Raw genomic sequence first — 10450 nt, 5'->3', positions numbered from 1 at the left:
CTGCAGCTCAGAGGAAACCAGGCATGCTGCCTTCCGGGGAGCATCTGTGGACCCTTGCTCCTGTCTCTTTGGCCATTCTTTGCCAATTCCAATACTTCCTCTCCCTTGGGGTCCCTATTGGCATTGAGCAGGGTGAGTCAATGGGCTGTCACCACCTAGAGGACCCCTTCTTTTCTATCAGCTCAGCCAGCCTCCCATGGTCACTGTAGTCACCTTCTTCCTGACACTGCCCAGACCTGGCACCCAGAAACCTACTTTAAGTCGACAGGCTCTGTACACTGCCTGTGCCCAGACACCTGCTGTGCCAGCCAAGGGCTCCCTTCCTCCCCACCCCACAGTGTCTACTCAGACACGCTCTCTCCTCACTTACCTACACCTCCCTGGTTCACAATCTGTCCCTTGAGCATTACTCAGGCAGCTCAGGCCAAAGGGGACAGGAACTCTCCCTCGGAGTCACACACTGGACTAGAAACAAAAAACATACGGAGGGATATAAGAGAAGCCTAAGACTGAGCACCAAGCAACAGAACTCAGAACTTGGGCATTGTCTGGGTACCGCATACACCCCAACTTCATCTGTAGGTGAGCAGCAGTGGCCCTTTGGCTCGTATGGGGCATTCTTGGCTTCCCAGCTGAGTGCCCCCTGCATGCCGGCCACGGCTAATGTGCAGCCTGGCTGTCGTCCACACAAGCATTCCGGGGAGATTGGAACTTGCTAGTCCAGGGCTCCGGCCCTGGGCCAGGCTAAAGGAGGGCAGAGAGTGGGGGCAGAGCTGAGCCCTGTATGCTTCCCAGCCTTGGTGACTTAGTCCAGGTGAAGACCTCTCTCCAATCAGGACAGGGATCTCTGGGCCAAGGATGTGATCTCCCTGAGCCTTAGGCAAAGCTATGGGTACATAAAATGGGAGAACAAGGGTGGGCAGAGAGGAAGAGAGCAGAGCTTGGGGTGAGAAGATGTCAGGGAGAGGGGACCTGGGATATTCCTGGATCTCACAGGCAGGGAAAAAACCATTACAAGGAGACTCAAAGTTACTTCCTTCCTGTTCCCTGTCCCATTCCCTTAAAACTTTCCCTGCAGAAATCAGGCTCAACTAGGGTTCCATGAGCTAGTAGGCACTTAGCCAGTTAGGCAGGGCTGGGAGGAGGAAGAAAGTAGAGATTCCCCAAAGAGGAGTCCCAGGAAGCCGCAGGAAGGTGGTGCATCAGAATTCTTCCTGCCCTACTTGCTGGAAATGCTGAGACAGACCAATTTCTCTCCCCCGTAAGGAAGGCCAGGGAAGCTCAGGGTCATCATCATCTGAAGCACTTTCCAAAAAGGGCCATGTCATCATCTATTCCAGGATTAAAGAGGGAATGGATGTGGCCACAGCTCCAAAGCAGGCCTGGACCCCGTGGTGTCCCCTCCTTTTCCTGCTCCTCCTGCCTGGAGGGGGCAGTGGCAGCTGCCCTGCTGTGTGTGACTGTACCTCCCAGCCCCGGGCAGTGCTCTGTGCTCACAGGCGACTGGAGGCTGTACCTGGGGGGCTCCCGCTGGACACTGAGCTCCTGGACCTGAGTGGGAACCACCTGTGGGGGCTTCAGCGGGGAATGCTCTCCCGCCTGGGCCTGCTCCAGGAACTGGACCTCAGCTACAACCAGCTCTCCACTCTGGAGCCCGGGGCCTTCCATGGCCTGCAAAGCCTACTCACCCTGAGGCTGCAGGGCAATCGGCTCAGAATCATGGGGCCCGGGGTCTTCTCAGGCCTGTCTTCCCTCAAGCTGCTGGACCTCCGCCTCAACCAGATTGTCCTCTTCCTAGATGGAGCTTTTGGGGAGCTAGGCAGCCTCCAGCAGCTGGAAGTTGGGGACAACCACCTGGTGTTTGTGGCTCCAGGAGCCTTTGCAGGGCTGGCCAAGCTGAGCACCCTCACCCTGGAGCGCTGCAACCTCAGCACAGTGCCTGGCCTGGCCCTCGCCCGACTCCCGGCACTAGTGGCCCTTAGGCTTCGAGAGCTGGATATCGGGAGGCTGCCAGCTGGGGCGCTGCGGGGGCTGGGGCAGCTGAAGGAGCTGGAGATCCACCACTGGCCATCTCTGGAGGCTCTGGACCCCGGGAGCCTGCTTGGGCTCAATCTCAGCAGCCTGGCCATCACCCGATGCAACCTGAGCTCAGTGCCCTTCCAAGCACTGCACCACCTGAGCTTCCTCAGAGTCCTGGATCTCTCTCAGAACCCCATCTCAGCCATTCCAGCCCGAAGACTCAGCCCCCTGGTGCGACTCCAGGAGCTACGACTGTCAGGGGCGTGCCTCACCTCCATCGCTGCCCAGGCCTTCCACGGCTTGACTGCCTTCCACCTCCTGGATGTGGCAGACAATGCCCTTCAGACACTAGAGGAAACAGCCTTCCCTTCTCCAAACAAACTGGCCACCCTGAGGCTGTCCGGCAACCCCCTAACCTGTGACTGCCGCCTCCTCTGGCTGCTCCGGCTCCGCCACCACCTGGACTTTGGCACATCCCCCCCTGCCTGTGCTGGCCCCCAGCATGTCCAGGGGAAGAGCCTGAGGGAGTTTTCAGACATCCTACCTCCAGGGCACTTCACTTGCAAACCAGCCCTGATCCGAAAGTCGGGGCCTCGATGGGTCATTGCAGAGGAGGGGGGGCGTGCTGTTTTCTCCTGCTCTGGAGATGGAGACCCAGCCCCCACTGTCTCCTGGATGAGACCTCAGGGGGCTTGGCTGGGAAGGGCTGGGAGAGTAAGGGTCCTAGAGGATGGGACACTGGAGATTCGCTCCGTGCAGCTGCGGGACAGAGGGGCCTATGTCTGTGTGGTCAGCAACGTGGCTGGAAATGACTCCCTGAGGACCTGGCTGGAAGTAATCCAAGTTGAACCACGAAATGGCACCCTCTCCGACCTCAACATCACCATGCCAGGGATCCCTGGGCCCTTCTTTCTGGATAGCAGAGGCCTGGCTATGGTGCTGGCTGTCGGCTTCCTCCCCTTCCTCACCTCAGTGACCCTCTGCTTTGGCCTGATTGCCCTCTGGAGCAAGGGCAAGGGCCGGGTCAAACATCACATGACCTTCGACTTTGTGGCACCTCGGCCCTCTGGGGATAAAAACTCTGGGGGTAACCGGGTCACTGCCAAGCTCTTCTGACCTTTCCTTCCACGCTGGTGACCCACCCAAGTCAGCTCCAGAGGCAGAAACAGAACCAAGGCTACTTGGACCAGAACCTAGTCCCAAGCAGCAAACGTCTCCACATCCCCTGCCTGCACTGCGCCAGAAACTAGCGATGCCTCTGCTAGAGTCTGCCTCCCTGAGCTTTTCCCATCCATCCTCTCTTCTCCCAAGGTCCCAGGGAGCTGCAGGTACAGACCATATGGTCAGTGCAGCCCTCCTTGGTCCCCTACCCCTTCCACACACACAAAGCAAGAAACATAACCAAGGCTCCAGTCTGCTAGTGTAACCACTGGGCTTTCTTCACACACACTTACATCTTTTAATAACCAATATCACTTGCCAACCACAGCTACAAGATCATTTCAGACGTGGGGCTGGGAAGTGCCATTTGCTTCCTGGAGTCTCTATTCCTCAACCAGGCAGTCTCCCTTTCTTTTTTGTTTCCCACCCCCACCCCCACCCTTGCCCCTAGGCTCCAGGAACTAGAGCCCAGGGTTCTGAGGCTATGGAGAAGAGGATGGGGACAGACCACACACTGGTCCTGTGTCTGCATGAGCCTCCACCACCTTCCTCTGTCCGTCAGACCATTAAACCTGCTGCCAGAAGGCCACAACAGCAGCAGCCAAACCTAAACATGGTCTCTGGAGTTTTCTTTACTGCAGTCTATGTCCTCCCCTTATTTCTGCTTTCCTACCCTTTCTGCTGCCCATTGACCATGTATCCCAGAGGCCTTGCCCCCATCTAACCTGGCCTGGCCAACAGGGTAAGGAGGCCCACCGTGCCTGCAGAGAACAGCACTCCCAGCCCCAGTTTCAATGTCCATCTCTGGAGCAGGAGAGACCCTCCACATTCCAGGGGATCCCTATGCGGGGATTCCAAACTAGGACACCCAGCTTCTGCCCTCTCTCCCATTTCTGCAACAGGCTCTCCCTACCATTCCAGTGTCACAGACCCCTAGTGCCCTTGGGGGTAAACCAGAAAGGAACTCCCAGAGAATGTGGAACAAAAGCAAGAATCTGCAGTTGTCGAGGGAGAAAGGCCCAAGACACAGTAGGGACTAGGCTTGGAGGAAGCAGGGAGGAGGGCGCTGCAAGCTGCAGTGAGAACCCGAGGGCAGGGGGCGTAACTGTCTGCCTGGTTCGTGTCCACCACCCCTCTGCGGCTTCCCCTTGCTCTGTGCTTAGTGCAGCCCCAGTGGGAAGCTGTCCCTGGAGAGAGGTCACTGACTTATACTTACCGAGACCCCAGATGGGGAGGTGCAGTGGGAGGCGGAACTGCTGACTACCACCAAGTGTGCTTCAAAAAGAGGGCGAAACAGAGCGCAAAGGGATGCGGATGCCAGGAGCTCGAGGGACAGGGCGACAGCCCCGGCATCTTGGAGGGGATGAATGATGGGGAAGGAGGGTAGTGGGAGGAGACATGAGAAGTGGGGATCATGTGGCCCTGGGGAGCCTCTCTCTGCAACAGCGTCTGCCCAGTGTCCTTAGTTTCCCTCCAATCTCTGGACTCCCACCCACCCCTACACCAAAGCATACGCAAGCATCATGAGCTCTCCAGCTGATTCCTGCTGCTGCCGTTGCCCTTGTGAGGAGACACTCTTTAGAAGATTCCCAGCTCAAACTGTCCCCGGTAGGCGAAAGGAGCCAGCACCATGGAGGAGGCAAAGCTGGATCACAGTCAGGCAAGCTCTTCAGTGGGGCAGAGACGGGAATGTGGGGGTGGGGCCGGAGGTGAACGTGAGAACCCAGCAGTGAGGCTGGAGAAACCGACATTCTTGAGAAATGGGTATCCCTGAGCCTCCAACCTCCCCACCTCCCATGCACACACAACTTAATTAGCATCCCGGCAACTTCCCCACTCCAGTTTATAATGTTCCAGAAGGGTTCCTGGGGCACAGCCCTCCCTCTCCTCTCTGTCATCTTCCACCAGCAGCTTATTGGGTTGGGAATCGGGAGTTGGGTGCTGGAGCTTCTCACTCTAGTTGCCCTCTCTGCAATGCAGATACGGGCAGAAGTAGCAGTGCTGTTCAGAGAAATCTTCTCTGGGGAGCCCCTGACACAGTTAGGAGCCGATGACTGTCTGGCGCTGGGAGACGCTGCCGCCCAGAGTAATCTGAAGCGGCCCTGCCCAGTAAAAATAGAATTCAAGTCATATATGTAATTTCAAACTTTCCAGCAGCCACATTAAAAATCAAAATGAAATAGATACAATTAATTTTAATACTATATTTTATTTAATTCAATATACCCAAGTTATTATCATTTCAATATGTTAATGTAAAAATTGGTAGTGAGATATTAACACTGTATTTTCATAGTAGGTCTTTAAAATCCAGTATATATTTTACTTTTAGAGCACATCTCAATTCAGTCACTAAGTTTTCACCAGAAATATCTTATGTGTATTTAGATATCACAAAATTCACTGTTGAAAAAGATTCACACGTCCAAGTTATCGCAAATATAAAATGTGTCCAATAACTAAATCAAGTCTATATTTTAAATTTTCTTTCTTTTTTTTTTTTCTTTTGAGACAGAGTCTCTCTCTGTCATCCAGGCTAGAGTGCCGTGGCATCAGCTTAGCTCACAGCAACCTTTAATTCTTGGCTTAAGCAATCCTTCTGCCTCAGCCTCCGGAGTAGCTGGGACTACAGGCATGCGCCACCATGCCTGGCTAATTTTTTCTATATATTTTTAGTTGTCCAGCTAATTTCTTTCTATTTTTAGTAGGGATGGGGGTCTCACTCTTGCTCAGGCTGGTCTTGAACTCCTGACCGTTAGCGATCCTCCCGTCTCAGCCTCCCAGAGTGCTAGGATTACAGGCGTGAGCCACCACGCGCAGCCAAGATTTTAAATTTTCAATGAATTAAAATTAAATAAATTTAAAATTCCATTCCTCAGTTCACTATCTACCTTTACAAGTGTCCAATAGCCCACGTAGCCAATGACTACCACACTGAAAAGCAAAGCTCTATCATACGATGACCTGTGGCATAGACTAGGGTCTCCCTAGCAGCAGTGGACAAAGTATCCCCCCAAAATACACTTAATCTCAGCTAAATGCCTGTGGAGTTACTCCCCCCACTACCACCCCTACACTCCTTTCACAGCTTTTCCAGAATACCTTTGTAGATGGAAAAATCCAAACTCTGAAATATTTGAAAGAAGTTTATTCTGAGCCAAATTTGAGGACCGTGACCCTGAGCCAAGCCCAAGAAGCCTTGAGCAAATGGACTCGCTGTGGCTGGGTTACAGTTTGTTTTTATACATTTCAGGGAGACAGGGGTTATAGGTAAAGTCATAAATCAATACGTGGGAGGCATACATTGGCTTGGCCCAAAAAGGTGGGACATCTCGAAGTGGGGGGGCTTACAGGTTATAGGTGGGTTTAAAGATTCTTTGGCTTGTAATTTGTTAAGGACATGAAGCTTTGTCTAAAGCAGGGGTCCTCAAACTTTTTAAACAGGGGGCCAGTTCACTGTCCCTCAGACTGTTGGAGGGCCGGACTATAGTTTTAAAAAAACTGTGAACAAATTCCTATGCACACTGCACACATATCTTATTTTGAAGTAAAAAAATGTTTCAACATAAGGAGCTATTATCAGAGATAATATCAGAGATAAGTTACAAAGGATGTCCCCAAGAAGGGAGGGGGCATGATGAGGCATGTCTGACCTCCATCCTCCTGGTAGAGAATTTAGTTTTAGGATAATCCTTTGGCCGTGAGGGAGTCCATTCAGTCAGCTGGTAGGGCGTGAGCCTTAAAATTTTATTTTAGTTCACACCTTTGAGAGGTGAGCCAGTTACTGTAAGAAGGCGACTGTGTTGGGCACTTCCATAGCTTGTCCGAGGAGGCTGCCCTCAGCTCAGTTGTGACTGTACCGGCTGGAGTGTGTGTGTACCCAAGCGTGTGCAAATGTAACTGGGGCGTGAGCAGGCAGTGAGTGTGCCTGAGTTTTGTGGCCACGTGCATGTGCGGGGATATTATGAGACAGTAATATGAAAAGAAGAAAACAACATTTATGTCGGTGGCTTTATACATGTTTTCTTATTTAATCCTCACACCAACCCTATACGGCAGGCAGGCATTTTAGCTGATGGAACTAAAGGTCAGACAGATTAAGTTGCTTGAGAACACAGCGAGGTGAGCAAGGGAACTGCATTTGAACTCAGAGCTGTCTGACTCAGAACTCATACATTTTACACCACACACTGTCACACTCACTGTCACACTCTTATAACCCCATCTCCCAGGGCCTTTCAGTTGCTGGACATGACCTGTAGAAAAGGTGAGATCTTCCACCCACCCACTCTGAACTTTCAGGGGGCACTGAGGTCAGTTGCTGATCCTCACCTTTCTGCCACACCTCTAATGTACTTGATTCAGGAAGTGGGAATTTTTTTGTTTGTTTTTACTCTTTCTTCTCAGTCTCCTCCCCCAGTGTTTTTACTGCATCTGCCTCAGAACCAGTAGAAAAGAATAGAAATTCCAGGAATCAGATAGACTGAAGTAAAATACCTGGCTTCCAGCAAAAGGAGCCTCTCAAAATTAAATAAAAATGGAGGCTTCAGTGGACTGATTCTTGATATTAAGGTAAAAATAAATAAATAAAAACAAAATGGAGGCTTCAGACTTCCTGGTTCCTTTCTGGGTGCTAACTTTAGCAAGCTCTTAGGTTATAGAGAGAGGCTGCTCAGGCACAACAACCTGTGAGCTGTTTCAGATTTGAGGGGAGTTTGACTCTGCCCACCTCCTGCCTGCCCCTGCCTGATAGAACCTTGCTGAGGGTCATCCCATCCTGCCCTCCTCCCACTGCTCCTCTCTTCCATTTCAGACATGGTCTCACCTAACCTGAGGGAATATGGACCCAAAGATACTATGGTGCTGTTTTAACACTCTGAATTTTGGTTCCCGTTACATTCTTTCTTCTTGGCTGTCCTGGATCCCTGATTTCTTGAGAGTCTTGCAAGGCTATGATCCTTAGCTTTGTTGGAGTCACAACCCTCTGAGCATACCTGGTGAAAGCTATCAACAAGTCTTTTTTTTTTTTTTTTTTTTTGAGACAGAGTCTCGCTTTGTTGCCCAGGCTAGAGTGAGTGTCATGGCGTCAGCCTAGCTCACAGCAACCTCAATCTCCTGGGCTCAAGTAATCCTTCTGTCTCAGCCTCCAGAGTAGCTGGGACTATAGGCATGCGCCACCATGCCCGGCTAATTTTTTCTATATATGTTAATTGACCAACTAATTTCTTTCTATTTATAGTACAGACGGGGGTCTTGCTCTTGCTCAGGCTGGTTTCGAACTCCTGACCTCAAGCAATCCGCCCGCCTCGGCCTCCCAGAGTGCTAGGATTACAGGCGTGAGGCACCGCGCCCAGCCAAGTCTTTACACATTATCCAGTCATTCTCAAGCCATGACAGACTCCATGGAATGCAGGTTAAAAACCTCTGCTGTGAGAAGCCCCAGGTTGGGGTGGGGCGGCATTAGAGGTAAGGAGAAAAGGCTAGAAAGTCTACAGTGTGAAGCAGACATCAGCACAAGTAAGAGCAGGTGGCATGATGGGTCCTGCAGGAAAACATGCTCTTGCCTCTAGCATTCCCTCCTCCTCAGCCCCTTACTCCCAACAGCACCCATCTCTCAGGGAGAAGCAGGAGACTTTGGGTGGGTCTCTCTAAGAAGTAAGTATGGTGGTGACTCAGTCTGGAGAGTATCTGAGACCAGGGACTTCTGAGTCCTGTTCCTCCCAACTGCTTTGTAAGGGGAATTAAGTAGGAAAACAGAACTGGGTGGTAGTGCCAGGGGAGGTTTAGGAGAATCTCTCTCCTAAGACACCTGCCACAATTCATCGATCTTGACCTAAAGACTGAATGAGTAACACCAGCATAAATTATACTAAGGCTCAGGCTCTCGGTCTTCGTTTCTGGTGAAGAAGGCTTGATTAATGGGGGAGGAAGCAGTGAATATTACAATGGGAAAAAGGAGAGAGGAGTGCTGTTTTTCAGGGACTCAGACTGCTGAATATTGTTTGAATGGATCATCCTCATGTTGTGCAGGAAGGGAACTCTGTGAGCAGTCAAGACTCTGGAGCCAGGCTACCTGTGTTTGAGAACCCCTCACCGCCCAGACCTCTAGCCAAACTCTACTTTCCTGCTTCAGCTTATTGAATGGAAACACCTGCCCACCGAACTCTGAACTCTGGCAACCCAGACCTTATGTTAACTCATTTCATCTACTACCTCCTACAGCCTGTTCAGAACACCCTCCAACAAAAGAAAATACACTCTTAGAAACTGAAGATGAGAATAAAGAAATTACATTTGTGTCAATCCCAGCATCCCACAACTCAACCTTTCAATCCTGATTTGAGCTCTGAGAGGGGAAATGAGATGACAAATACCAAATGCACGGTGACTTTGGAGTGAATTTGGAATCAGCTCACGTAAAGTTATTCCTTCTATTCCCCAACTTCCATACCCAGCCAGTTAGAAGTCAACCTTTTTAAAAATTTCCAGGAAAAGTGATTCCACCTGCATTTTTCACTACTCTGATTAAGAAATTCCTCCTGTTACTTAATTTTTAACTCTTCTTTTTGGACTTATATGCCCTTTTTTTTTTTTTTTTTGCCCATGCTGAACCCCAGTGGGAAGATGACAGGCCTATGAAGAAGTAGGTCTATGCTTTTTATAGCAACATTGGACCTTCTTCCTTGGATTTGACTACTCTCTTTTTTTTTTTTGAGACAGGGTCTTGCTCTGATGCTGGGGCTAGAGTGCAGTTGTGTCATCATAGCTCACTGCAGCCTTCAACTCATGGGCTCAAGTGATCTTCCCAGCCCAGCCGCCTAAGTAGCCAAGCTAATATTTTTTATTTTTCATAGCAACAAGGTCTCGATATCGCCCAGGCTGGCCTCAAGTGGTCCTACTGCTTCAACACCCCAAAGCGCTAGATTACAGGTGTGAGCCACAGCACCTGGCCATCTTTTACCTTTTTATTTTTATTTATTTATTTTGTATTTTATTCAGTTTTTCTTTTACTTTTTTAAAAGTAAAAATAACTATAGCAATGAAGGCGCTCAAATACCTACGAATACTCTTAACAAGAAATGTGTAAATTCTATATGATGAAAACTTAAAAAATGCTACTGGTGGGACATCAATTGAAGATTCTTTTTATTTATTTTTTTTTTGAGACAGAGTCTCACTCTGTTGCCCAGGCTAGAGTGATTGCCGTGGCATCAGCCTAGCTCACAGCAACCTCACATCCTGGGCTCAAGTGATCCTTCTGCCTCAGTCT

General features: G+C 50.4%; 1 protein-coding gene across 1 annotated transcript; it reads left to right on the top strand.

Moving 5' to 3' along the window:
- The first annotated feature begins 1311 nt into the window (after window positions 1–1311).
- Window positions 1312–3711, top strand: LINGO4 (leucine rich repeat and Ig domain containing 4). Its single transcript, XM_012767614.2, has one exon. The coding sequence runs from the start codon at window positions 1354–1356 to the stop codon at window positions 3133–3135; it is 1782 nt and encodes a 593-aa protein (XP_012623068.1). The 5' UTR covers window positions 1312–1353; the 3' UTR covers window positions 3136–3711.
- Window positions 3712–10450: the final 6739 nt, after the last annotated feature.

This window comes from Microcebus murinus, chromosome 2, assembly GCF_040939455.1.
Source record: "Microcebus murinus isolate Inina chromosome 2, M.murinus_Inina_mat1.0, whole genome shotgun sequence".
Taxonomy (NCBI): Eukaryota; Metazoa; Chordata; class Mammalia; order Primates; family Cheirogaleidae; genus Microcebus; species Microcebus murinus.
The sequence above is the reverse complement of the archived record's forward strand: the minus strand, read 5'-3'. Positions and strand labels throughout refer to the sequence as shown.

Coding starts and splice junctions, on each gene's coding strand:
- LINGO4 (XM_012767614.2), top strand. CDS start 1,354: ATGGATGTGGCCACAGCTCCAAAGCAGGCCTGGACCCCGTGGTGTCCC.